The sequence below is a fragment of the Crinia signifera genome, chromosome 4 (genome assembly GCF_055691185.1).
Source record: "Crinia signifera chromosome 4, ASM5569118v1, whole genome shotgun sequence".
Lineage (NCBI taxonomy): Eukaryota > Metazoa > Chordata > Amphibia > Anura > Myobatrachidae > Crinia > Crinia signifera.
The window spans coordinates 108,614,848-108,640,451 of record NC_139220.1 but is presented as its reverse complement, the minus strand read 5'-3'; the positions used below and the strand labels follow the sequence as shown (position 1 = coordinate 108,640,451).

Genomic DNA, 25,604 nt, shown 5'->3' with positions numbered 1-25,604 from the left:
GAGGGAAACCTCAAAGCTTTCTTTGAAGGGGTGGGGTTTACCTTACGGCCCCTTATTGCTTCAGCCTGGGTCTCTAAGGCCATGATAGAGTGGGCTGGTGAATTATGCACCGTGCTGCAGGCTGACCCTGGTGCATTACTGCTTGCAGAAAAGATTAAGGCAGCAGCAGAATATGCAGTGGAAGCAGAGGAGGAAGCTATTAAAATGGCTACCAGAGTGTCCACAGTCTCCATTAATGCCAGGAGAGTGCTTTGGCTTAAAGCCTGGGAAGCAGACAATGAGTCCAAGAAGGCTCTGGAAACATTAGCCTTCAAAGGAAAGGTACTCTTTGGTACCGAGCTAGAGGAGATTATAAAACAGGCCACGGGCGGCAAAAGTACATTCCTGCCGGCCTCCTCAGCAAAGCAGATGTCAAGATTTTCTGCTTTTAAGCCGTCCTTTCGGCCCTCCCCTAGAGGTGGTGCGTCCTTTCGAGGACAGTCTTTCAGGGGAAGGTTTCAGTCCTCTAGAGGCAAGACACAGAAGTCAAAATTTGGCTCTTTTCACAAGAAGCCAGCCACAAAGGGAGAGGATAAACCCTCTGCATGACTGTCAGGGGCTTCGCCCGACAGTGACAAAAGTGGGGGGGCGTCTCACACTCTTCAGGGACGCTTGGACTGCTTTAGGCCAGGATGCCTGGGTGTTAGATATTATAACACAGGGTTACAAAATCCCTTACAGAGGGCCGCCTCCGAAGAGGTTCATCCCCACATCCTTACCAAAGGAGGCACGGCTTCGTACAGCTCTTGTGAGAGCAGCTCACTCCCTTTTGGAGAAAGGGGTGGTTACACCAGTCCCCAGGGCAGAGTGGAAGAAAGGCTTTTACTCCACGCTGTTCCTGGTGCCCAAACCAGACGGGTCTTTCAGACCAATACTAAATTTGAAATCCCTAAATGTTCATTTATGGGTAGACCATTTCAAAATGGAGTCCCTACGGTCAGTACTCCTGAGTCTGGACCAGGGAGAATTTTTGGCGTCCATGGATGTCCAGGACGCATATTTGCACGTTCCTATACACCCGGAGCATCAGACCTTATTGAGGTTTGCCATAGGAGACCTGCATTTACAATTCCGGGCGTTACCCTTTGGGCTAGCAACCGCGCCAAGGGTATTCACAAAGATAATGTCAGTAATGGCGGCGGTGCTGAGGCTCAGGGGAATCACAGTCATACCCTATTTGGACGATCTCCTGTTCAAAGCAGAGTCAGCAGTCTTGCTGCAGAGTCATTTGGCAGAGGCCATCAGTTTTTTGCAGGCTCACGGCTGGATTTTAAATTTGCAAAAATCTCAGTTGGTACCGTCGCAAAGGCTCCAATTCCTGGGAGTCATACTAGACACCCATCTTCATCGGGTATTCCTCACGGAGGTAAAGGCCAGGGATCTGGTCACCCTAGTCCAGGAGATTCTCAGGGCTCAGAGCATTTCAGTATGGAGGTGCCTCAAGCTTCTGGGGAAGATGGTGGCGTCATTCGAGACGCTTCAATTTGCCAGGTTCCACTCTCGGAGGTTCCAATGGAACATCTTGTCAGCCTGGTCAGGAAACTCTTTGACCATGAAATCCGAGATGATAGTGCTGTCTTCGGACACCCGAGAATCCTTGAAGTGGTGGACAGAAATAGATTCACTTCAGTGGGGTCGGTCATTACAGACCTGGGACTGGTTGATAGTAACTACCGACGCCAGTCTCAGGGGCTGGGGGGCAGTAGTCCTGGATCTCAGGCTTCAGGGCCTGTGGACGGCAGAGGAATCAGCGTTACCAATCAACATCTTGGAGCTGAGAGCTGTCTGGAAAGTGATTTCCTTGGCGGGAGACAGGTTACAGAACCTCCCTTTGAGGATTCAGACCGACAATGCCACAGCTGTGGCGTATCTGAATCACCAGGGAGGTACACGCAGCAGATTGGCCATGTGGGAGGTGTCCAGAATCTTCCTATGGGCGGAACAGAATGTTCCAGCTGTATCGGCTATATTCATCCCGGGGATAGAGAATATAGAAGCCGACTTCCTGAGCAGGGAGGAGCTCAAGGAAGGGGAATGGAGCTTACACCCTCAGGTGTTTCACCAAATCACTTCGAGGTGGGGAACTCCGGATGTGGACCTGATGGCATCCAGGATCAACCGTCAAGTGCCCAGGTTCTATGCCAGAACAAGGGATCCACTAGCGGAGGCAGTGGATGCCATGACTATTCACTGGCAGGGAGATCTCCTTTATGCATTCCCACCTGTACCAATGTTACCGAGACTTCTAAAGAAAATACAAGGGCAGAAGGTTCCAGTGATCTTAGTGGCCCCAGATTGGCCAAGGAGATCCTGGTACTCGAGGCTTCAGAGGTTGTCTGTGGACTCATGGCGTCTACCTCTGAGACCAGACCTTCTAAGACAAGGCCCATTCAATCACCTGGATTCAGATCGATTGATTTTGACGGCCTGGCTATTGAAACCATCATTTTAAAAAGAAAAGGGTTTTCTGACGCAGTAGTACAGACGATGATAAAGGCCAGAAAAGCTGTATCTTCGGCAAATTATTATAGAGTCTGGAAGACTTACATTCGATGGTGTGAGAGAAGAAAGGCTCATACATCTCATTTTAAGCTATCAAGAATGATGGAATTCTTACAAGATGGTTTTTCATCGGGCCTAAGCCTTCAGTCACTGAAGGTGCAGATCTCGGCCTTGTCCATCTATTTCCAGAAAAAGATAGCCATTTTGCCGGAAATTCAAACTTTTTTACAAGGAGTATCCAGGTTGAAGCCTCCATACAAGCAACCAGTAGCTCCTTGGGATCTATCACTGGTTTTGGAATGCCTTCAAAAGGCACCTTTTGAACCTTTAAGGTCGGCTGACTTTAAGTTTCTTACGTGGAAGCTAGTATTTTTGTTAGCAGTAGCATCTGCTAAAAGAGTTTCAGAGTTGGGAGCTTTATCATGTAAATCTCCCTTCTTAATTTTTCATGATGACAGGGCTGTTTTAAGAACAGTGCCTCAGTTTTTACCGAAGGTGGTATCTACCTTCCATTTAAATCAGGAGATTGTTCTACCTGTGTTTCAACCCCCAGAGGGTTCTAAGAAAAGGGACAAATTGAGAACTTTGGATGTTGTGCGTGCCTTACGCATATATGTGGACAGAGTGAAGAGTGTCAGGAAGACTGACACATTGTTGGTATTGTATGACGTACACAAAATTGGTTGGCCTGCATCTAAGCAGACTATTGCTAGGTGGTTGCGGTCTATGATAGCCTTTGCTTACACCAAAGTGGGTAGACCAGTACCGGCCAAAATAAATGCGCATACCACCAGGTCAGTTGCCACCTCTTGGGCGGTTCGACATGGGGCCACAGCAGAGCAGGTTTGCAGAGCTGCCACTTGGTCATCTGTTCACACATTTGCCAAATTCTATAGATTCCATGAGTTCGCGTCGGAGGACGCATCATTCGGGCGAGCAGTGCTGAGAGCTGCAGACCTGAGCGTACCCTCCCAAAGGACCGGCTCTGGAACGTCCCAGTGTTGAGCTGTGTCACCAGGACCATTGAAAGAGAAAAAGGGATTTTTGTAAGAACTTACCGTTCGAATCCCTTTCTCTGATATGGTCCTGGTGACACAGCGATCCCTCCCTTACGCTCAGTAAGTATGCCAGAATTTCATGATGTTCATGTTAAAATGGTTAGAAGTTAACAGTTTCTGTTATAAAATGTGCAGATAATGTGCAGGTGTTTGTACTGAGTTAATGTATTCCAGTGGCTTTGAAAGTTGAACTGAAGAGTCCAGGGATGCAGTAGGGGAGGAGCCTACCCTCTAAAGCTTTAGGATAGGTGCCTGGCTCCTTCGGACCCTCCTACATCCCAGTGTTGAGCTGTGTCACCAGGACCATATCAGAGAAAGGGATTCGAACGGTAAGTTCTTACAAAAATCCCTTTTTTTAGGGGAGGGGGATGCGTGGGTATGGACCAGTGCACAGGTTAATGTAGAGAAAATTCTAGCAAAAGGTATCAGGTATCCACAGTAAAGATATAGTATTTAGGGCTAGTAGTTCTAGCGTCCTTTCACAAAATAGAGATTGTGGAGGTGCTCCCTAGAGAGTATGAGAAGTATGTTTAAGGAAGAGGGGAAAGACTCTCTCTTTGTCGGGGCACTCTTTTTCAAAAAATTAATTTCTTTAAGACAGTTCAAGACAGTATTACGGGTTTAACATCAGGAAGACACAAAGGATCCCAAGAAAATGTTAATTGTTAGAAAGGTTTTTAGTGATACATTACTTGTGTGTGTATGTGACAAGATTTAAAAGAATTGCTTTAATGGTTATTCATTAAAAATAAGCACTAGACATAGACAAAAGAGTGACACAACCAAAAACAGATACATATAACATATAACATAAAATGATAGCTGAGCTCGTATTGGAAAAGACACTCAGGTAAATGGGGCCAATAGCGGTATGTTCCTCGTGGAACAGTTGGTCCCAAAAGTGGGAAATACCAAAAGTTCCCACGGGGGTCTCGGTCCCCAAATGGAATGCTCTTCCAAGTTTATCGACTCAAGTATCGGTGGTTTTGATAGGGATCAGAAATAATCGCTAGAAGAAATCAATCAATACACCAATATACAATTTCTCAGATGTGAGGTAGCAGTATATTTTATCTATCCAGGTATTACGCCCTCCGAATATCTGCAGTGACGACACACTGCACAGTTATAGGTAACCTGTGTCGACTCTGCTCTGGCACATTGTATGGATATCACTAATTGCGTGCAAAACCAAAAAACTGCTGCGTTAGATCCCTATCACTTGTCATTCAACATACATCTGTATGGTATAGAGATAATGTACTTTTGTAAATGATGCAGGTAATTACGTCAAATAGTACAGTAAAAATCAATCACACATTTGATAGAAAAAAGCGAAAATATAGCTTATATATGCAAAGGTAGCACTGTCTCCTCTCCCCCTAAGAAGTGAGTTGTAGAAGAAAGATGGAATAAAAAGAGTAGGGAAAGGAGAAAGTAGGGAGTCGAAAAGTATGAAAAAAGCTGGAAAAGATGAAAAAGAGAAAGAAGGCTAGAGAGGATGAGAAGGGGTCTTGGTACCTCAGAGGTGACAATTCACCAACTTTATATACCTATAGCAGGCTAGAGATGATGAGTTCTCGCAGTGAGGTCTCCCTCATCTGTTACTTGTCACCACTCTGCATGCCAGCTGCCATCCATGATAGATGGGCCTTCTAGGTATTGTGGGAAGTCAAGGACCTGCGCTCTCTGATATAATCCCACAGGACTGCTGCTGCCCAGCTCTATATACCTATGGCCAAAAGGGGGTCCACCGGTTTCCTCAGTAGGGTCTCCCCCCTCTGTGTACTCAGGTTATACCTCAGATTGGTCGGCTTCCTGTAGCATGTGTTGCCACGGGGCTTTTGAGGTATTGCGGGTGAGCGAGTCCTGGTTATAGGGATTGCAGGGAGAGCGGACCAATGGGAGAGAGAATGAGGGTAGGAGAGAAGGGTGAAAATTGAGAGTAAGGGGAAGCTGCTGTCACAGGTAAATAATTTCTTATCCCCAAGGGTGGGTGCTTCCCTGGAGAGCAGTTGTGGTGCCCAGGGCTGAATAGCGCTGCTATTCCCCAATTATGGATAATTATATCGCAGAGTGACAGGCAGCCTCTTGTATTTGCTGTTTGTCGTTTTGGAAATAAATATATAATAAACGTGAGTGCAGGGGACCTGAGAAGGAAAAAAAAAGACAAGAGGAAAAAAGAGAAAGAAAAAGAAAAAGCAAGTGGGAGAAAGAAGGAGTGAGGGAGACAGCGAATACCTCTGATTTCACCCCGGGGATCAAGTCCTTGATCTCCACCGGGTTTGCCGCTGTATGAGGCGGTGCGCAATCCCTGCTGTCTCTTCCGCTTGGCGTATGTGTGTCTCACGGAGCCGCCGTCAATCAGCGTCTGTGGTGTATGCTCCGGACCTGCCGTCGGTCGGAGACTGTCAGCCGGGGAAGCCCTCAGCAGGGTGCATGAGTGTGCAGTTGACAGGAGGCACTGAAAGGGTGTACCGAAGTTTCCTATGTCCTGTCAGGCAGCCTGTTTCTCGCATCAGCGGAGCCTACGGATATGGGTGACAGGAGTCACTGGGAAGGTCAGCCAGTGTCTCCTAATTGCTGTAAATCAGCGTATCTTTAGCAGACGATCGTTTCGCCACGGAGGCTTTCTCAATGTGTGTGAGAGCCTCCGTGGCGAAACGATCGTCTGCTTAAGATACTCCTGTCACCCATATCCGTAGGCTCCGCTGATGCGAGAAACAGGCTGCCTGACAGGACATAGGAAACTTCGGTACACCCTTTCAGTGCCTCCTGTCAACTGCACACTCATGCACCCTGCTGAGGGCTTCCCCGGCTGACAGTCTCCGACCGACGGCAGGTCCGGAGCATACACCACAGACGCTGATTGACGGCGGCTCCGTGAGACACACATACGCCAAGCGGAAGAGACAGCAGGGATTGCGCACCGCCTCATACAGCGGCAAACCCGGTGGAGATCAAGGACTTGATCCCCGGGGTGAAATCAGAGGTATTCGCTGTCTCCCTCACTCCTTCTTTCTCCCACTTGCTTTTTCTTTTTCTTTCTCTTTTTTCCTCTTGTCTTTTTTTTTCCTTCTCAGGTCCCCTGCACTCACGTTTATTATATATTTATTTCCAAAACGACAAACAGCAAATACAAGAGGCTGCCTGTCACTCTGCGATATAATTATCCATAATTGGGGAATAGCAGCGCTATTCAGCCCTGGGCACCACAACTGCTCTCCAGGGAAGCACCCACCCTTGGGGATAAGAAATTATTTACCTGTGACAGCAGCTTCCCCTTACTCTCAATTTTCACCCTTCTCTCCTACCCTCATTCTCTCTCCCATTGGTCCTCTCTCCCTGCAATCCCTATAACCAGGACTCGCTCACCCGCAATACCTCAAAAGCCCCGTGGCAACACATGCTACAGGAAGCCGACCAATCTGAGGTATAACCTGAGTACACAGAGGGGGGAGACCCTACTGAGGAAACCGGTGGACCCCCTTTTGGCCATAGGTATATAGAGCTGGGCAGCAGCAGTCCTGTGGGATTATATCAGAGAGCGCAGGTCCTTGACTTTCCACAATACCTAGAAGGCCCATCTATCATGGATGGCAGCTGGCATGCAGAGTGGTGACAAGTAACAGATGAGGGAGACCTCACTGCGAGAACTCATCATCTCTAGCCTGCTATAGGTATATAAAGTTGGTGAATTGTCACCTCTGAGGTACCAAGACCCCTTCTCATCCTCTCTAGCCTTCTTTCTCTTTTTCATCTTTTCCAGCTTTTTCCATACTTTTCGACTCCCTACTTTCTCCTTTCCCTACTCTTTTTATTCCATCTTTCTTCTACAACTCACTTCTTAGGGGGAGAGGAGACAGTGCTACCTTTGCATATATAAGCTATATTTTCGCTTTTTTCTATCAAATGTGTGATTGATTTTTACTGTACTATTTGACGTAATTACCTGCATCATTTACAAAAGTACATTATCTCTATACCATACAGATGTATGTTGAATGACAAGTGATAGGGATCTAACGCAGCAGTTTTTTGGTTTTGCACGCAATTAGTGATATCCATACAATGTGCCAGAGCAGAGTCGACACAGGTTACCTATAACTGTGCAGTGTGTCGTCACTGCAGATATTCGGAGGGCGTAATACCTGGATAGATAAAATATACTGCTACCTCACATCTGAGAAATTGTATATTGGTGTATTGATTGATTTCTTCTAGCGATTATTTCTGATCCCTATCAAAACCACCGATACTTGAGTCGATAAACTTGGAAGAGCATTCCATTTGGGGACCGAGACCCCCGTGGGAACTTTTGATATTTCCCACTTTTGGGACCAACTGTTCCACGAGGAACATACCGCTATTGGCCCCATTTACCTGAGTGTCTTTTCCAATACGAGCTCAGCTATCATTTTATGTTATATGTTATATGTATCTGTTTTTGGTTGTGTCACTCTTTTGTCTATGTCTAGTGCTTATTTTTAATGAATAACCATTAAAGCAATTCTTTTAAATCTTGTCACATACACACGCAAGTAATGTATCACTAAAAACCTTTCTAACAATTAACATTTTCTTGGGATCCTTTGTGTCTTCCTGATGTTAAACCCGTAATACTGTCTTGAACTGTCTTAAAGAAATTAATTTTTTGAAAAAGAGTGCCCCGACAAAGAGAGAGTCTTTCCCCTCTTCCTTAAACACATTACATAGATCACAGGTTCCTCAGGACCCCACACGGCATGTTTTGCAGGTCTCTTCAAAGAATCAAGTGAAATAATTAGCTCCACCTGTGGATCTTTTAAAATGTCAGTCAGTAATGAGTGCACCTGTCGGGTGACCTGGAAAACGTAAACTGTGTGGGGTCCTGAGGACAGAGTTTGAGAACCATGGATATAGATCAAACGGCAAGGGTGCATGTTCATGAAAATGTTAATAGTCCATCTTATCTGAAGCTCTAATGAGGGCTAACTGAGGCCAGCATGCCTATATTATTGCAAATGCACAGCCATAATACATACACTGCTGCAAAAGAGCTGCCTGATCGGATACAGAAAATGCCATTTTAAGACAAACTGATAGTTGCAGAGCAGGCGTATGGCACTTACTCTATGGCAGCAGACTCCAGCAGAGAGACAGCCCCCGTCTACCATTCTCGCACATATATCAGGACTGTCAGACTGTCCATGGGTTTACCCTGAAAGATAGGCTTTAGTTCTGTGGTGAGAAAGCTGGAAATGTGTAAAGCATGATGTGTATTGGGAAAGGGAGGAATGAATGTGAACAGAGGTTGGTGGTGGGGTGGTAAGCACAATAGCTATTGACCTGGCAAATGACTGACAAAATACTAAATTATATAGGTTTCTAGGTGTGTAAAAATATATATATATCCTCTTTTTCTTTTTTACCCTTCCCTTGTGTAGGTGTCTATGAACCGAAGTCGCTTATACCGATCACCGTCTATGCCAGAGAAGCTTGACCGGCCCATGTTGAAGAGACCAGTAAGGCCCCAAAATGAAGACACTCCTGTTAGAGTGAAAAGAAGGCGCAGTACAACTAGCCCCTTCCAGCCTCATGCAGGAGAGAACAGTCAGCCAAGAAGACGGGTGAGTTAATATTCATTAACTCTGTGCATATGTTACTTTTTCTCTCTGGTATAGCACATCTGCCCCACTCTGTTACCCACTTTGATAAAACCTAGCTTTGGGCATCTTTTTTTTTTTTTGCTGAAAAGGGGTGTACACACGGAGAACTTTTAACAGGAGATTTTTACTAAATAGTCAAAATCTCCTAGAAGGCTAGTCAAAATCTCCCTATTTTTTTCCTGCTTAGTCAATATTGTCTAGCAGAAATTGCATAGCATAAATTGACTGTGCAGGCAAGTAAATTTTGACTAGATCATAGACTATCATTACTTAGACAAAATCGCTTAGTCAAAATCTTCAGTGCATCTAGCCAAAATCTCTCCCAAAATTGTTTAGTCAAAACTGTCCATTAGTCAAAATCTCCCCGTGTGTACACCCCTTAAGTCCTAATGCAATGTGACTAGAGGCCCATACACACTAGAATCTTTTCAGCTGAAAATCTCTCAAAATAACAGTTTTGCCCGATTTTTCAACTGAAAGTCGCCTAGTGTGTATGCTATGGCCGGCTAACTACAATGCACGCTTCCGCATCATCGCCAGTGAGGTGTGCCGACGACTAGTTTTACTAGTACATCTAGTGATGATGGCTTTTTTTTTTTTTAGTCATCGTCACTAGGTGTGTATGCAGCATGAGACGAGAGACCAGACACTTTTAGCCCGGCTGACCACCCATCTCCCTCCCACTGCTCCAGATCATACTCACCACGCTGGCCAACCGCCCCACTCGCCCGCACTGCTCCCCTTACTCCATACTCCTGCTCACCCGCCTGGCCACAAAGCCAGCGTGCACCCTGTTCCCTCTTTGCTCCACACGGAGCATACATTGGCCACTAATGTTCTAGTTATTAGCCAGTAATATATACATGTATATATTACTGGCACCACTACCCACCAATGATGAGTTATATTAGCCAGTAATGGAGCAAAAGCATTTGCAATGCTGCAGTTATGTCAATTCTCGCATGGATGGAAATCGTAAATGCATGTTTGTGGGGGATGCAGGAAATAGCACTTGCAAGATGGTTTGGGGATTTTAACCTATGTTTAAACTATATAAGCAACACTGATAGGGGCAGAAACATTGACCATGTATATAATTGAGTAACTGGAGTAATGGTTTCTGTCTCTTGAGCCCCGTACACACGGGGGGAGATATATTGCTCAGCAATATATTGCTAGCAGTATATTGCCCAGTGTCTCCTCTTCATCAGCGACCAGAGATGGTCGCTGATGAAACGAAACCTCTGCTTGCGGTGCCGCAGAGGTAATTAGCTGGTCGCAGGAGCAGTGATGACACAGAGGTTTATTCCCTCTAACCATTTCCTTCAAGCTCTCTTCATCGTAAGCTGGGACCATTGGTTAGTGGCATTCGCTCTAATAATCACATTAATTTTTTAAGACGGCAAAGAGACCCAAAGGTATGCAGAAGGTTGTTGACCTTGATGTTAATGAATCGGTCTTTTTTACGGTATATCAGGGAGTTTTCTATATCAGTGACGATTTGCATGTATGATCTAAATCCACTACAGTTTTTAGATGGAATTTTGAGTTGATTTTCCTTTCTCCGTCATTAGAAACTTAATTTAACTGGAAAAACACAGTCTAGATATGTGGCCATATAATGATAACGCCGGAGCTTATAGAATGGGAGTACAGGCAGTGTGGTGGTACAATATACAACTTTATTCCAGGTGTGCAGGGGCAGAATTCCCAAGGGGGTATGATGCCTAAAAAAAACACTGTAGACATCCCTAATAGTAGTGTGACGGGGCCCTGTCTGATCCTGGCTGCCACAGTTACACTGGGATAACACCCTGACCCCTGACGTACAGTAGGAGTAGTAATACGTATGGCCATAGCACTTTATTACCCTCACATCATTAATACACCGAGACGCAAGGAGAAGTGAGAATGCTTATTGGGCTTTGCAGCCATGTCTACAGCAGGTGTAATGCACTTGCATATGCGCACACATAGGAGTAGATTTACTAAAGCTTCCCGAATTAAAAGCAGTGGCATTGCCCATAGCAACCAATCAGGTGTGTCTATACTTTTCTAGGATGCAGTAGACACATTTTTAGCTAGCATCTTATTGGTTATTGTGGGCGACAGCATCACCACTAATTTTTGTAGAAGCTTCAGTCAATCTACCTTTGAGGGTTTTCCGCTTGTGCTTGCTAGATCCTATTGCACCTATCCAGGCATAGGGTCCACTTGTGCCGGTTACTCTAAATGCCGAATCCGCTCACATTGTACTGGACTGAATTGTACAGTGCACAGTTTGCATTCAGCTCTAAGAAATGGATTTCAGTGGTTTATTTGCTTCAATTTTTTCATACCTACTGTCAGTTTTAGCTTTGTTATTCCTAATTTCCCATTCATTTTTGCTACCTGCTATAGTGTACTACTCTGAAGAAGACCCTTTCCTTATGTGATGTGGATATTACTAAAGCTCTGGATGAGGATTATAGTCACAGACAGCTAATCGGGGACTTTACAAAGGTGAGTCTTTATGTCTATGTTTCTGTATCTATAGAGAAAGCTAAGTTTGCATTAAACAGCAGTTTTATTTAAAAGATGTTAAGTAAAGACCCTGACAATGGTGCAGTAATACACATTGGATGCTCTGTGCTGGTGTATTTTATTTTAGCTTACATTTATAACAAATTTTCCAACTGTGTACCGGTTCTGACCCAGTTTACACTTATTCCTGGGTTGGCACCATTTATACTGTACACACGTGCAGTCCTCGTCCCTCTGCTTGCATTTGGAGGTGCTGGCTCTCCCTATACATATATCATGCCTGGGTCACCCGATTACATTGCAGGCTTACCACAGTCCTTCCTAGGTCTAACCATTCTAGCTACCTGGGTTGGATTCCCTGGGTCCCTGGACCTGGATAACTTATATTTGAGGCCTTTTTCTACAGAGCCCATTACCCTGGTTAACCCGGTAATAACCCGGGTTATTGCGGCAGTGAAAAAGGGGTATAACTGTTTGCTGTCTCCAATTACAGCAATATTGTTAGCTGTATATATAATGTAACTGCTTGTCTTACAGTCATGTTGCAGTATGTGGTTGTACTGTTCCACGTATATAACATTGATTCCTAGTCTTTGTTTATCTCCTTCCATCTTCTGTCAAGTGTGTGTGTGTGTGTGTGTGTGTGTGTGTATATATGTGTGTGTGTGTGTGTGTGTGTGTGTATGTGTATATATATATATATATGTATGTGTGTGTGTATATGTATGTATGTATATATATACACACACACATATATAGTGCAGATGTATGTAATATGCTCCTATGCATCCTTTTTCTGTTAAGCCTTTACTTGTCTCTGGAACTTTAACACGCATGATACACCCGGCATGCAGGTGCTTATTCAACTCTGAGTTTGATAGTGGGTGAAAATGTTTTCCTTTACAGTTACTGTGACACTTTTTCTCCTGCAGATTTATGCTTTGCCTACTGTGACTGGACGCCATCAAGATCTCCGCTACATTACAGCTGAGACTGTAAGTACACTCTTTACAAAAAATGGGTTGGGTGTGTGTGCGCGCGCCTCCAGTAGATAAAACTTTAATAACTGTTACATTAATGTGGCTGAGTAGAAGGCCATGACTAGCCCAATAAGTGGAGCCATTAAAATGCTTATAGTGTAGATGGGATTCTTTCTTAGTGCGTGTGTCATTCTTCAACACTAGAAAGCCCCTTAGAAGTCCAACAAGAACCTGCTGCATTGGCCATTCACTAGGATTTTGAAATCCAATCCATTTTGGCCACTTCAATGTGTTCCCATTCCAGAAGCAAAACCTGCCACAGGACTTTTTTGACTATATTTTAAAAATGCTTATCGATAACATGATTAATACTTTCCTACTGACTTACAGTAAGATGTAAAATAAATTCCTTATTTTAAGAATTGAACATTAAAGTTAACCTTTAAAATATGGAAAAGAGTCTCCATTCTCCTCTGCTTCTGTGCCTTGGTCCTGAGTGTATGTATGTGTGTATAATTAATGTGTGTGCGCTCTTCGTAATCTGTGGCACTTGGGAGTTAGAAAAAAAATCAGACAAACGACTGCTGGCGTATGTTGACGTTTCAGCATTTATAGGCTTTTTTCAAAACAGCTACAGGTGTAGACACTTGCAAAAAGATAGAGAGAAACGCACCAATGAGCCAAATATAAACAACACTTTTACTTGATTTATGCTCACATACATAGGGGTTTAAAATCATATGCTTGCCAGCCACATGAAAATTCCGATCTCTGCACAAGATGATCCACTGCACATGCAGGAAAGGAAGCCGCTCAGCCGCCGACCAAGGACCACGGACTCAGCGCTCACCGGACACAGCCGCACGTGCAGGATTCACCGGTGGACAAAGGACGTCTCCACGTCGGACCAAGTAAGCCACGCCCAGCCCAGCGCCTTTCGTCACTGGGAAGGACTTAGTCAGGGGTGGGTCCTTCCCAGTGACGAAACGCATTGGGCATGGCTTACTTGGTCCGACGTGGAGACGTCCTTTGTCCACCGGTGAATCCTCCACGTGGAGGATTCACCGGTGTCCAGTGAGTGGTGAGCGCTGAGTCTGTGGTCCTTGGATGGCGGCTGAGCGGCTTCCTTTCCTGCATGTGCCGTGGATTATCTTGTGCAGAGATCGGAATTTTCATGTGGCTGGCAAGCATATGATCTTAAACCCCTATGTATGTGAGCATAAAACAAGTAAAAGTGTTTATATTTTGCTCATTGGTGCGTTTCTCTATATTTTTGCAAGTTTCTACCCCTGGATCTTTTGCAATACATTAGGGGAGTGTTAGGTCATTTCCCCATTCTCCTGATGCCTGAAATAAAAATCTAATCAATAATCAGGATTGTCAAACCTGGGATTTATAACATGCTGTGTTTTTGACACTTCCCTGACTAATCAGATATTGGCAGAATGGGGAATCGGGCTTGAGATGTATGGCCTGCATTTCTGCCTTATAGGGACAGATGCATGCTTGTACAAGCATGAGTTAAGGTGCATTCACACTGGGCGATATTTTGAGATATATATCATACATTTTGGGCCCTCTGCATGAAATCTTTAAAAATATCGGCCATTGTGCATGAATGAGCAAACAAACGTTGTGCGCTCATCGAGGTTTCTTGTCGTCTTTGCATGCAGTTCAATTTTGGATGTCTTTCACAAAAAGCTATAGACTCTAGTTAGATTGTTTGTCGGTCATCATGCTGTTCAGTGTGTATGCACAATATAGTTTGCCCTGGGAAGTTCAAGGGAAATTAGTCACCAATATTTTTCACAGCACACATGGTCTAGTGTACATGCACCACTAGCGCTACCAGTGTATGGGATCTGTGACTGCTTTAGGTATGGTCTCCAGTGTAATGTTTATTTGTTTTGACCTCAGCTGGCTGCTCTAATTCATGGCGAGTTCAATAGTCTTGTGGAGAAATTTTACATCATCGACTGCCGCTATCCTTATGAGTATGATGGAGGCCACATCAAGGTGAGGGGCTGTAGGTCAGATATTGCCTGTCTGCAGTTGGTTTGGTGTTTTGTTTTACTCTAATGCAGTGGTTCCCAACCCTGGTCCTCATGTACCCCCAACAGTGCACATTTTCCAAGTCACCCAGCAGGTGCATTCATTATTCAGACACATTTTAAAAGATCCACGGGTGGAGCTAATTATGTCACCTGTGATTCTGTGTGGAGAGCTGGAAAACGTGCACTGTTGGGGGTACTTGAGGACCAGGATTGGGAACCACTGCTCTAATACTGTGGCCATTTTCTTTATTGCAAATCAGTCTTGGACACCCCATGGAAACTTGCACCAGCACCCTATGGCGGAAGCAGTTTCTCCACCTGAACATGGAGAGTGGCTGTGCATCTCTGGGCGCAGCATAGACTCTTGTGTGAGTAGGGCCGGTGACAAAGTGTGTCAAGGGGGACATGTCTGACGGGCCCCAGCAATCAGAATGGCCCCAGACCCCGGCCAGGGCCCGTCTGCGTTACCCCTGCTTCCACGGCAGTCTGTAGCCTGTGTCTGTGTGCTGGCTGCCTGCATCCATCCGACTCACTTCTGTGTGCACTGCCCCCGGGTCTCTCTGGCTGATGTCGGTCACCACTCAGTGTCCGCTGCGTACAGCTGCAGGACAGCCACTTAGCACTTGCAGGCTGAGTCGGCGGTCTCCTGGCTGCACTGCACGGACCTTACTGCACATGTGCGGCATCCACCACGCTCTGTGTTCCGCACTGTGCTGCCTCCAAGTCCTGCCCTGCTGGCTGCTGTGATTCTACTGCACAGTTGGAGAAGAGTCCCCAACTTATGTGTAAAAGCCCCCCCCTGGATCCTCAATGGTATAGGTAAGGAGGGAAAGACTAGGCAAGGAGATGCTTGGAGCTCATCTCTCTGCAGAGAGAGCCAGGCATGGCAGTGTGCTGCTAGTGTAGTCACAATTCTATGGAGAGCTGGGAGAGGGCAATGATGTGAGTCCACCCCCCCACATCAAAAATACTCGCAGCCCTCCTTCCACTGTGCTTCTCTCAAGGTTAATGCGTTTCTTACACAAATTCACTTGTCCAGGTTGTGTTGTACAAAAAGCGCAGGGGGAGATTTGCACGGCTTAGGAGCATTTTAAACCATGGCCATTAACAACTGCTGGGTTCACCAGCTGCCAGAAGGGGATGTGCGTGTGTCTGGGAGCTCCCCCGGGTCCCTGCTGCCTTGATGCAGAGACGGACAGGGTCCCGTCCCCCGCCAACAGGAAACTAGGACGCGTCAGCTTGCCTGTGGGGGTGGTCTGGCGCGCCCCAGCACTGAACGAGCGGCGCTACATCTGTAGATGGTGCTCCATCCAGTCATATCTAGGGTGGCCAATCCCGGGATCGGTGTGATAGAGCACAGGCCATGGGCTGAGGGAGCGCATCAGTGTAATAGAGCGCAGGGTGATGGAGTGCAGGCCATGGGCTGAGGGAGCGCATTAGTGTGGTAGAGCGAAGGCCACAGGGTAAGAGTGCATCAGTGTGTTATAGAACACATGCTGCATGGTGAGGGAGTGTGTTAGTGTGATAGAGCGTGGGCTGGGTGCTGAGAGAGTGCATCAGTATGATAGAACACAGTCCACGGGCTGAGGGAGCACATCAGTGTGATAGAACGCAGGCCACAGGGTAAGGGAGTGCATGGGTGTGAGAGCACAGGGTAAGGGAGCGCATTGGTGTTACAGTACAGAGCGCAGGTCGCAGGGTAAGGGAGTGTGCCAGTGTGATAGAGCCCAAGCCCAGGGGGTCAGTGGTAAAAAAAACGCAGGCCGCAGTGCGTCCAGTTTATGTTCCAACATAAAGGGGGTTGATAGCGTTTGAGGGTGTGGGGGTGTGGGGGGGGGCCAGATATCAGTGTATGGGCCTCCAAAAATTCTGTTGCTGGCCCTGTGTGAGTGGCTGTGCATTTCTGGGCACGGCCACTGTCCGCAACACTCCATGCTTACTGCATCCAGATTTGTTTTGTGCCTCTTCCAGCCAACTCTGAATCAGGCCCTTAATGTGAATAATGGAGTTGTCAAATACCTGTGCACCAAATTTAGAATGGGGGAGACAGTAGGGACATCATTCAGTATAGGTCATATACTGTATATGGGCTCCGAATTAATATGCTTCCCTACAGCATCACAACCAATGAATTCATATGGGTTTACATACATCTATCCTCCATGTAATGCAAGTCGCATTATAAATGATGCGTCCCTGTAGTGCTGTGCAAATAGAATGCACAGGAAGCTTCTTCTGATACACTGAATGCGGGCATGCAGCATATGACGCCATCTGTATAAGAAATTGTAATGTTAGTGTTTTCCAGTTAAACACTGTAACTTAGCATATGTTATGCAGATACAGCCCTACGTGCTCACAGAATATAGGCATGCTGAATATCATAGTAATAGGCAGAAGCTGCTCCTGCATCCTCTTTGCTCAGTTTTGCAGCATGTTAAAGAAAAAGTCGAAAAATAGATGCCCATTGCTAGTCAACTAGATGTGCTGTTTAACATAAGAGCCTAGATGTACGTGGATTTATCTGTAGGCCAGACATCAGTGCCCCTAATTCAATATATGCTGCACAGCTGTTTTCTCATTGAAACCAGGTTATTGTGAGATGCTGACTGCAGATAGAAGCTGTGGAATTGTGCTGACTCCTATCTGAGGGAGAGTCCATCTAAAATTGCAGAGCATGCTGGGAATTGAGGACCAATGATGAAAGATGCCCTGTCCCCAAGAACAACCCTTTGCCAGAGCTACGTTCAGTGTGCCACTCTGTGTGCATTGAGCAGTTTGCACAGAGGCGGCTATCGCATGTACTTTGGGCCATAGTTAGGATGCCCCTAGTTTAAGTGATCTTTTCTGGCTAAAATTATGATCTTTGTCAAAATAGTTGGTACATTATAGCATATGCTTAGAGAAAAGCACATTCGGTGATTATAAACATTGGAGGTAACTAAAGAGGTAATTGTTAGGTTCATTGCTTCTAATAGGACAGGTAAACTTGTGATGACAGAATGCAGAGACTCGAGATAGAAATAGAGAGAGATTAATTATGGGAGTAGTTACAATGCTGTGTTTTTTTTTTTTTTGTATTGTATGTATTTATTGATTTAATAAACCTACAAGTTGTTATGTATTTAATGGTTGTTGTAATCCTCCACAGGGTGCATTAAACCTTGATCGGCCAGAAGAGGTGTTGGCTTTTTTTCTTAAGTCTCCTTTGGTTCCTTCAGTAGAGCAAAAACGTATTGTATTGGTGTTTCACTGTGAATTCTCCTCTGAAAGAGGACCAAAGATGTAAGTACAAGCTTTCTCTGTATTTCTTAAGTTAATATGTGATGTTTGGACACTTTTTTTTTTTAATGTGTGCTCTCAACACCCCAGTGCAGTGACCTAAATCGTGCATAGGGGGCCATAGTACTTACGGACCCTCTCCGAAAGGAGAAGGGCCCGTTACTCCCCTAACCCCTCTCAGCCATAAGACCGAAGAGGGGAAAAAAGGGATCGGTGGGTCCTCTTCGCTGAAGCTTAGAGAGACCCACTTTCCTCAACCACTAGAAGGGTTAGGATGGTGGCTGCTCCGCACCGAAGTTTGGAGAGACACTCGGTAGGCTTTCCTCCGCCTTGCGGCTCGGAGTTGCCCTCGGGGGACCGCAGCTCTCCCCAAAAGGATGGAAGCGTTGGTACATTGGGGAGTGGATAGCCCACAAGGGTCATACACACAGCCCAAAAAAAGTGACACTACAGAAAACATGGAAATTGACGAACGTGAAGAAGGAAGAGAAATAAATAAGAGACCCCAGCCAGAAGGCTGGGGTGGGGGTGTGAAATATTGTCCTACCCCATCCAAAAGGCCCAGGGTAAGGGATGTGAAGTGCTAACCTAAAGGGAGAGTGTGCAGTGCAAGTGCCATACTAGTGCATGGTGTACAAGTTCAGGCGCCCCTGAGTTTCCATGTGGGCCCAGTGCATTCTCAGGCTCCAGGCAACCAGCCAGTCAGTTTCTCCGTTCTTACCGAGGCTATGAACCTCTGGAATGGGAACTATCTTCTCAGTCCCAGCGTTTCTTTGCTCCTTGGGAATGGATACTAAACTGAGCCTTTCGCTGTCTCCATCCTTCAGGGGCTACAAACCCCATCAGGAGAGCCACCTACTGGGCCCAGTGTTTCTCCCCTTCAATTTTCAGTGGAATTACGGCGCTAGATCTGTCCCACCATCTGGCAGGGGTGAAGGTACTCAGCCAGACTTTTCCCTGCTCCCAGGCATGAGGGGGTCCCACACCTCTACCCATTAGAGCAGTTACTCAGTCCAGCCTTTCTTTATTCTTCCGCCAGGGGCTAGTCCATACCCACTGATGAGAACAGATACTACACTTGATCTTAGCCAAAAGGCCAAGAAGCGGTGATGTTGGGATACATACCAAATCCCATTTTATAATGGACTTCACAGTTTTCTTTTTTTTTTTTTTCTACACAACATTTGTTTTATTGGTATCTGTGCTGAAACCACCTCATTCAGAATGAGAAACATAGCTTTTTTTATTTTGTTAATTTGCCAAGATGAGTTTGTATAAGGTGGTAGTGTCTGATGGTCAGCAAACAATACCTACAAAAGGGGGAACAGCATTTAAGAGGAGACTCACATTTCTCAGATATTGGTGTAATAGTGAGCAAGTATCACAATGGATGTCTTTCTGCATGTTAATATCCTCCCTGTTTGCCACCTTGACTAGTATTTCTGCAGTACAGATTGATAGTGTATGCTGATCACCAGACCATTACCAATATTTCACCTATGGGGGGAGATGGAGAACTTTTTAAAGTTTGAAAAATCAAGCAACTGACCCCTTACAGGTCCAGGAGAATGGGGCGGTACTTAAGTCCCTGACCCGCATTGGAACCCCCTGCAGTGCTAAAGTCCTGCTTGTTCTTGGCAACTAAGGGGTCAATTTTTAATCAAAATCTTGAGTGTACTTTTGTATTGTGCTTTATTAAATGTGTGTGTTCTATATTGTGGTATCTGTATCCCTAGCTTATTTTGTGTAATGACCGACAAAGACCAGAACACACACTTTTATATAGTTTCTACAATTTGTTACATGTGTTTTTGTTTTGGGCTTTTGTATCTTACATTAAAGGTGTCGTTGCTTAAGAGAGGAAGATCGAGCCAGGAATGAATATCCAAGCCTTTATTACCCAGAAATGTACATACTCAAAGGGGGATATAAAGACTTTTTCCCGGAATACAGAGTAAGGATGCAGATATCTCGGGGTTACAGCTGTGTGCTCAATAAACCATGCAGTACGAGCTCTGCTAATGTCTGACGTCTTTGTATGCAATATTTTAAATAGGATGCATCCTGAGGAGGATATTCAATGTCCCGTTCTCGGTCTGTTCGACTGAGATTTTGAAAGCGGGATTCAATGTCCCGCCTGTCGCAGGTCGAGAAGGGGGTGTGGCCACAAGAAGCGGCTGGGAGTTCATCAATTCCCAGCCGTTGTCGGCAGAACGAGCCCGACTGCTTGAAGTTGAGCCCGTTCTGCCGAAATCCCCTGCTCATTGCTGTCGAGGAAGACAGCATTGAATAGGGCCCCGCAGCCATCTCCCCTTTGGGAATGGCTGGGGGGGATTGAATATCCCCCTGAGACTGTGCTGATTAAATTGATATGACATTTGTATATTGTGGGTGTCTGAGTTTGTGTAGTGAACAGAACTTGAACTGGAAGACAGCTGCTGCTCCGTTTCACAGATATAAAAGTGTCCATATCAAACAATTGCGTGTATCATAATTGCATTGTAAGAATGATGCCCCACGCAAGAAAGTTCTCACAATTTTGGTGCCAAGAGCAGCGGTTTGGTGTGACTGTAGCAAAGATGCATGAGAACCAGTGTTCCCTCTAAGCTGTGCGCACGTGCGCTCACACACACCTTGACGAGTGTGCGCACAGACATTACAACTGAGCGCACAAAGCAGCAGTGGTCCCTTGTTGCAGTTGTGGACTAAATTAATGTGTTTCACTCATTAACTACATTGTGTGCTGTGTTTTGAATGTTTGAATGTTTAAATGTTTAATGTCATTTTGAAGTAAAGTTAACACAAATGCTGAACGTCATTTTCCAGTTATATATGTGATGCACAAAAATGTAAATTTCATTCCAAAGTTGCACAGACAAAATCTTTAGCCGCACACAGCCTTCGTAAAATTAGAGGGAACATTGATGAGAACACATCTGAGTTTGGTCAACATTTAATTTCAGGAGTATGAAGTTGTGCAGGTCTATTCAGTCTCTCGAACAGGTTGTGTAACCTGAGACAAAACATTAAACAGATTATGTTGTTAATATATTGGGCCTAATTCAGACTTGATCATAAAGCCATGTGCACTGCAGGTGGGGCAGATGAGAGATGAGAACAAATACTGGCTTCTTGCACTGCAATTTAGATTTCTGTTTGAAACGCACCCAAATCTAATACACTCTGCACATGTTACATCTGCCCCACCTGCAGTGCAGTATGGCTTTGTCCATTTGAGAAAAAAAATCTGCTTTGCGATCATGTCTGAATTAGGTCCATAGTATGGATTACATTGGTGTATTGCATTTTTCTTTTCTGCAATTATATTGAAATGATTCAAATATATAGCACCCCAAAAATGATAGATTTAAAGCCTAGAGCAGTGGTTCCCAAACTTTTTTGAACTGCTAGGCCAAATGTTTCTTTATTGAGAAATGTAAAAAATATCAAGTTAATTGATACTTAAATATAATTATGTGGTGAGTGACAGGATTCACTTCTGTTTGACCACATATATTATGATTGGCAGCCACCAGAACCTGGTTGTTCCCATTATTTTGACCATAATTAATTATAATTGGTTCTGGACCACCAGCCCGAGGTGGTACCCCAGGGTGGCTAGGCACACAGTTTGGGAACCACTGGTCTAGAGCTATTCCATTAGGGACAGGATTGCCAAAGCCATTGTGAACAGGGATACTTTGCAGCTGGACGTGCCATGCGTCATCTAATATATGGAGAAAATGCACTCATTTAGCATCATTTATCCTGCCCACAATACCTTTCTTTATATTCTTGCATCTGATATATGCTCTCTTGCAGGGGTTGTGTGAGCCTCAGAGCTACTGTCCAATGCATCACCAGGATTACCGTGAAGAACTACTGAAATGTCGCACAAAGAGCAAATCGTGGGCAGGAGATCGCAAGAGAAGGGATCAGATTGCCAGGCTAATGAAGCTGTAGTGTGGCATTTGGCTGATATCTGAACCGAATAATGATTTGGACATGAACCTCCTGCAGTGTGTACATTAGTTTACAATGCAACCAGGAGGACTGCCACATATATATTGTTTGTCACTGTGAAATAATTTCAGTTGAATGAACTATGAACGAAAGACAAAAAAAAAGTATGGAGAATGCATATGTGTGGTTCGTGTTGGTTCATGAATTGACCATATCCTTGATCAGAAACTGAATACATTTTGTGTATGAAATGCGTTTGGTACAAGCCTTGTGCTGGAGGCCTGCAAGTGGTATTTGAAATCATAAGGAGCTTATACGCAGACTACAACCTTTAATATTGCATACTTATAGGAAATTAATGAAGTGAATTTCCATTCAGAAATAAGAGGGCTGACAATTGGCTGTATTGCATCACGTGGGTTAGAATATTTAGAAAACCGTTATGGTATTTTATATCTACAATGTCTAGGTCTTACAGTCAAAGGTCCGACTTGGAAAAGGTTGACATGAGTGTTTCATGTTTTTTTGGTGTCTATGTCAACATAGGTTAGGAAATAGACACTGTCTAAGTGTACTGCATGGCACGCTATGCTTGCCATGCTTCTGGCACAGTACCTCGCTGCGCCCGGCACACTATTATATTCTCCCACCACGCTGCAGTGGATGGTAGGGTATGGAATACCGCCTGTTGACATATGACTGTAAAAATGACCTTTTGACTGTGTCAACCAATTGACTGTCAACCTAGACGCTGTAGATTGAATGACTACGTACTTTAGAAAATATTACATGCTAAAGCTTAATGAACACTATTTTGATATCTCTATATACATATAGAATGTCCTGGGACGGCACTCCACACCAATTGCAGCAACAATGCTCCCACCTAGGGAGTCAACAATCAATCCGGTGCCCTCCAAGCTGACAGGCTGTCAGATATACAGACGGATGTGGGAGCGGCGGCACTCGGAAATAAAACACAGCAGGCAATTTGTTCCTGACGTTTCGAGACCTCAAGGTCCCTGTTATAAAGGGACCTAGAGGTCTCGAAACGTCAGAAACAAATTGCCTGCTGTGTTTTATTTACGAGTGCCGCCGCATATATATATATATATATATATATATATATATATATATATATATATATATATATATATATATATATATATATATATATATATATATATATATATATATATATATATATATATATATATATATATATATATATATAAAAAAAAATTTCCGGCAACATTGTGAATCTTTTTTTATTTTTATTTTTTTAAAGATGTAGCATGATTTTTATTTTACAGTATATATTTTTGTAAGAATATATATATATATATATATATATATATATATATATATATATATATATATATATATATATATATATATATATTTTGTAATAAAATCCAGACAAGAGACTAACTAAATAATTAGAAGTATAATCTCAGAGCATTTCCCCAAATATTCTCCTGTCTTGAAAATATCTACATGGGCTATTTGGGGCGGCATGACAATGGATATGGCATATAATGAATGAATGTTAAATTATGTGAATTTTGACATTGGTTACATTTATTTTTGCATCCCTCTTTTGCTTTATGTATATGTGACACTTAAATGCATATTTTGGGTTATCTCATTTCAGGTGACATGATTTAATTCCTGTATAAACTTGCATTAACACAGAATATTATTAATGTGGGGGCTCTATCCCTCGCGATGCAAGTGGATTATGTACTGCCTGCATTGCAGGGCCCCAAGCCTTCTGCTCCTTCTCTCTGGCATAGTAAGATTTCCTCCATCTGCATTTCTTGGCACGCTCTCTCTCCGGTGCTGGGTCTCCTGCTCCGGATGTCTGACATCACAGGGCTCCCTCTCCCTGGCGCTGTAAAATATGGGGGACAAAATATGTAAAGGTCCCGTGTGGTTTTTAAAACTAGCACGGGACACGCTAGTTAGTAAGACATCCAGGGTTTAACAACCACATTTTGAAGCAAAACAGCTACCCACTGGCCCCAGGGTTCCCCGGAGGGAAGGGGGACCCCCTATATTGAGGATGTCCCACTGCCCCAGGCACCGCAGCCAGGGATGACTAGTTTAGGGGGTAAATGCTACAGCCACAGGGACTGATATGTGTCCCCTGGCTGTGGCATTACCTTAGTGGCTAGTGGAGCCTGGTGCCATTTTCAATAATATGGAGGGACTCCTATTTATTTATTTTTTTTGTTTCTCCCATATTTGTGGAACCAGGACTGGTCCAAGAGCAGGTGCTGGTTCTTTAAATATGGGAAATCCCTATGCCTTTTTCTCCCCTCTATTTTTGGAACCAGCACCTGGGACTGCTTATGCTTAGGAGGGACGACCACACAGTTTATGTTGTTGGTTCCTCCCCCAACACTTTCTTTTATTTTAACATACAGATCTGACTGAGCTGTGCATGCTTCTGCAAACTCGCCTGCCAAAAGGTGGTCTAGATCATTGGTTACCAACCTCGGTCCTCAAGTACTCTCAACAGTGCACGTTTTCCATGTCACCTGGCATGTGCACTCATTATTCACTGACACATTTTAAAAGATCAAAGGTGGAGCTAATTATTTCATATGTGAGTGTGTGTGGAGACCTGAAAAATTTGAAATGTCGAGGGTACTTGAGGACTGAAGTTGGGAACCACTGGTCTAGATGACATGTATTTTGAGCCAAATTATTGCAGAATTTGCTCAAACAAATGATTGGAAATGTCCATGTTGTCCTTGTGCCTATGGAAAGTCCTGCAGAGTTTGGCTGATGGTCTATTGCTTCGTACTTGTGTGTTCATCCACGATTTTCTGGCCGAGATTGCCTCATTTGTACCCATCCGATCTTAGTAAATTTTGCCTTTAGAGTACTGGGCTGCTGGCTGCTTGTTTCACCTGCAAGCTTCCTACATATCAGAATCTCCAGGACCCTGAAGTGCCCTGGTTATCAGTCCTGTGGCCCTTATAGATTTCTGCAGTACTATAGTTGTTGCAGGGTATTTTTAAAATCTACTGTTAATAGAGTGCCTTGCAAAGTACTGCAATTCTTTGCCCCATAATGCCTAAACTCTCCGCTAATGTGTTTGTATGACAGCTTAAACATTTAGGAAACTGTTGATTGGACAAAATAAGTAAATTCATCTAAAGCCCCATACACACTAAATGACGGGGGCCACAGCCGATATAATTTACAATATTGGCTGCGATATTACGCGTAAACAATGTTTGATATCTGCTGCCTCTATCATTCAGTGATGTCACTGGGAGCCGCTGAACAAACAGGTTATGTGACTGTAAAGCAAAATTGTCATTGGCGTGACGCATTAATGTTATTTAGTGTAAACACTAGGTGCTATTGTGAAAGATATTGATCAAAAGTCCCTTTTTTGAGCGATATTGTTCAGTGTGCCGTCTGCTCATATCTGGTGAATGGGTAGCGCTGGCGAACATAGACTCTCACGCGACCATTGTTGAGAATGGGGCATGCGAGCGTCTCTGACGTGCGTGGGCCCCGTTCAGATGGAGAGGAATG

General features: G+C 44.5%; 1 protein-coding gene and 1 pseudogene across 1 annotated transcript in view; one reads left to right on the top strand and one right to left on the bottom strand.

The window, feature by feature from the left end:
• The window catches only part of CDC25C (cell division cycle 25C), a 49,177-nt gene extending 26,126 nt beyond the window's left edge, over positions 1-23,051 (top strand). Inside the window, exons 10-16 of the mRNA XM_083182171.1 lie at positions 9,026-9,208; positions 11,648-11,749; positions 12,703-12,765; positions 14,668-14,766; positions 17,956-18,089; positions 19,929-20,040; positions 21,909-23,051. Of these exons, the coding sequence (XP_083038297.1) occupies positions 9,026-9,208; positions 11,648-11,749; positions 12,703-12,765; positions 14,668-14,766; positions 17,956-18,089; positions 19,929-20,040; positions 21,909-22,049 (834 nt within the window). The 3' untranslated portion in view covers positions 22,050-23,051. The remainder of the gene's footprint in view (positions 1-9,025; positions 9,209-11,647; positions 11,750-12,702; positions 12,766-14,667; positions 14,767-17,955; positions 18,090-19,928; positions 20,041-21,908) is intronic.
• Positions 19,059-19,194, bottom strand: LOC146076297 (U2 spliceosomal RNA; annotated as a pseudogene).
• Positions 23,052-25,604: the final 2,553 nt, after the last annotated feature.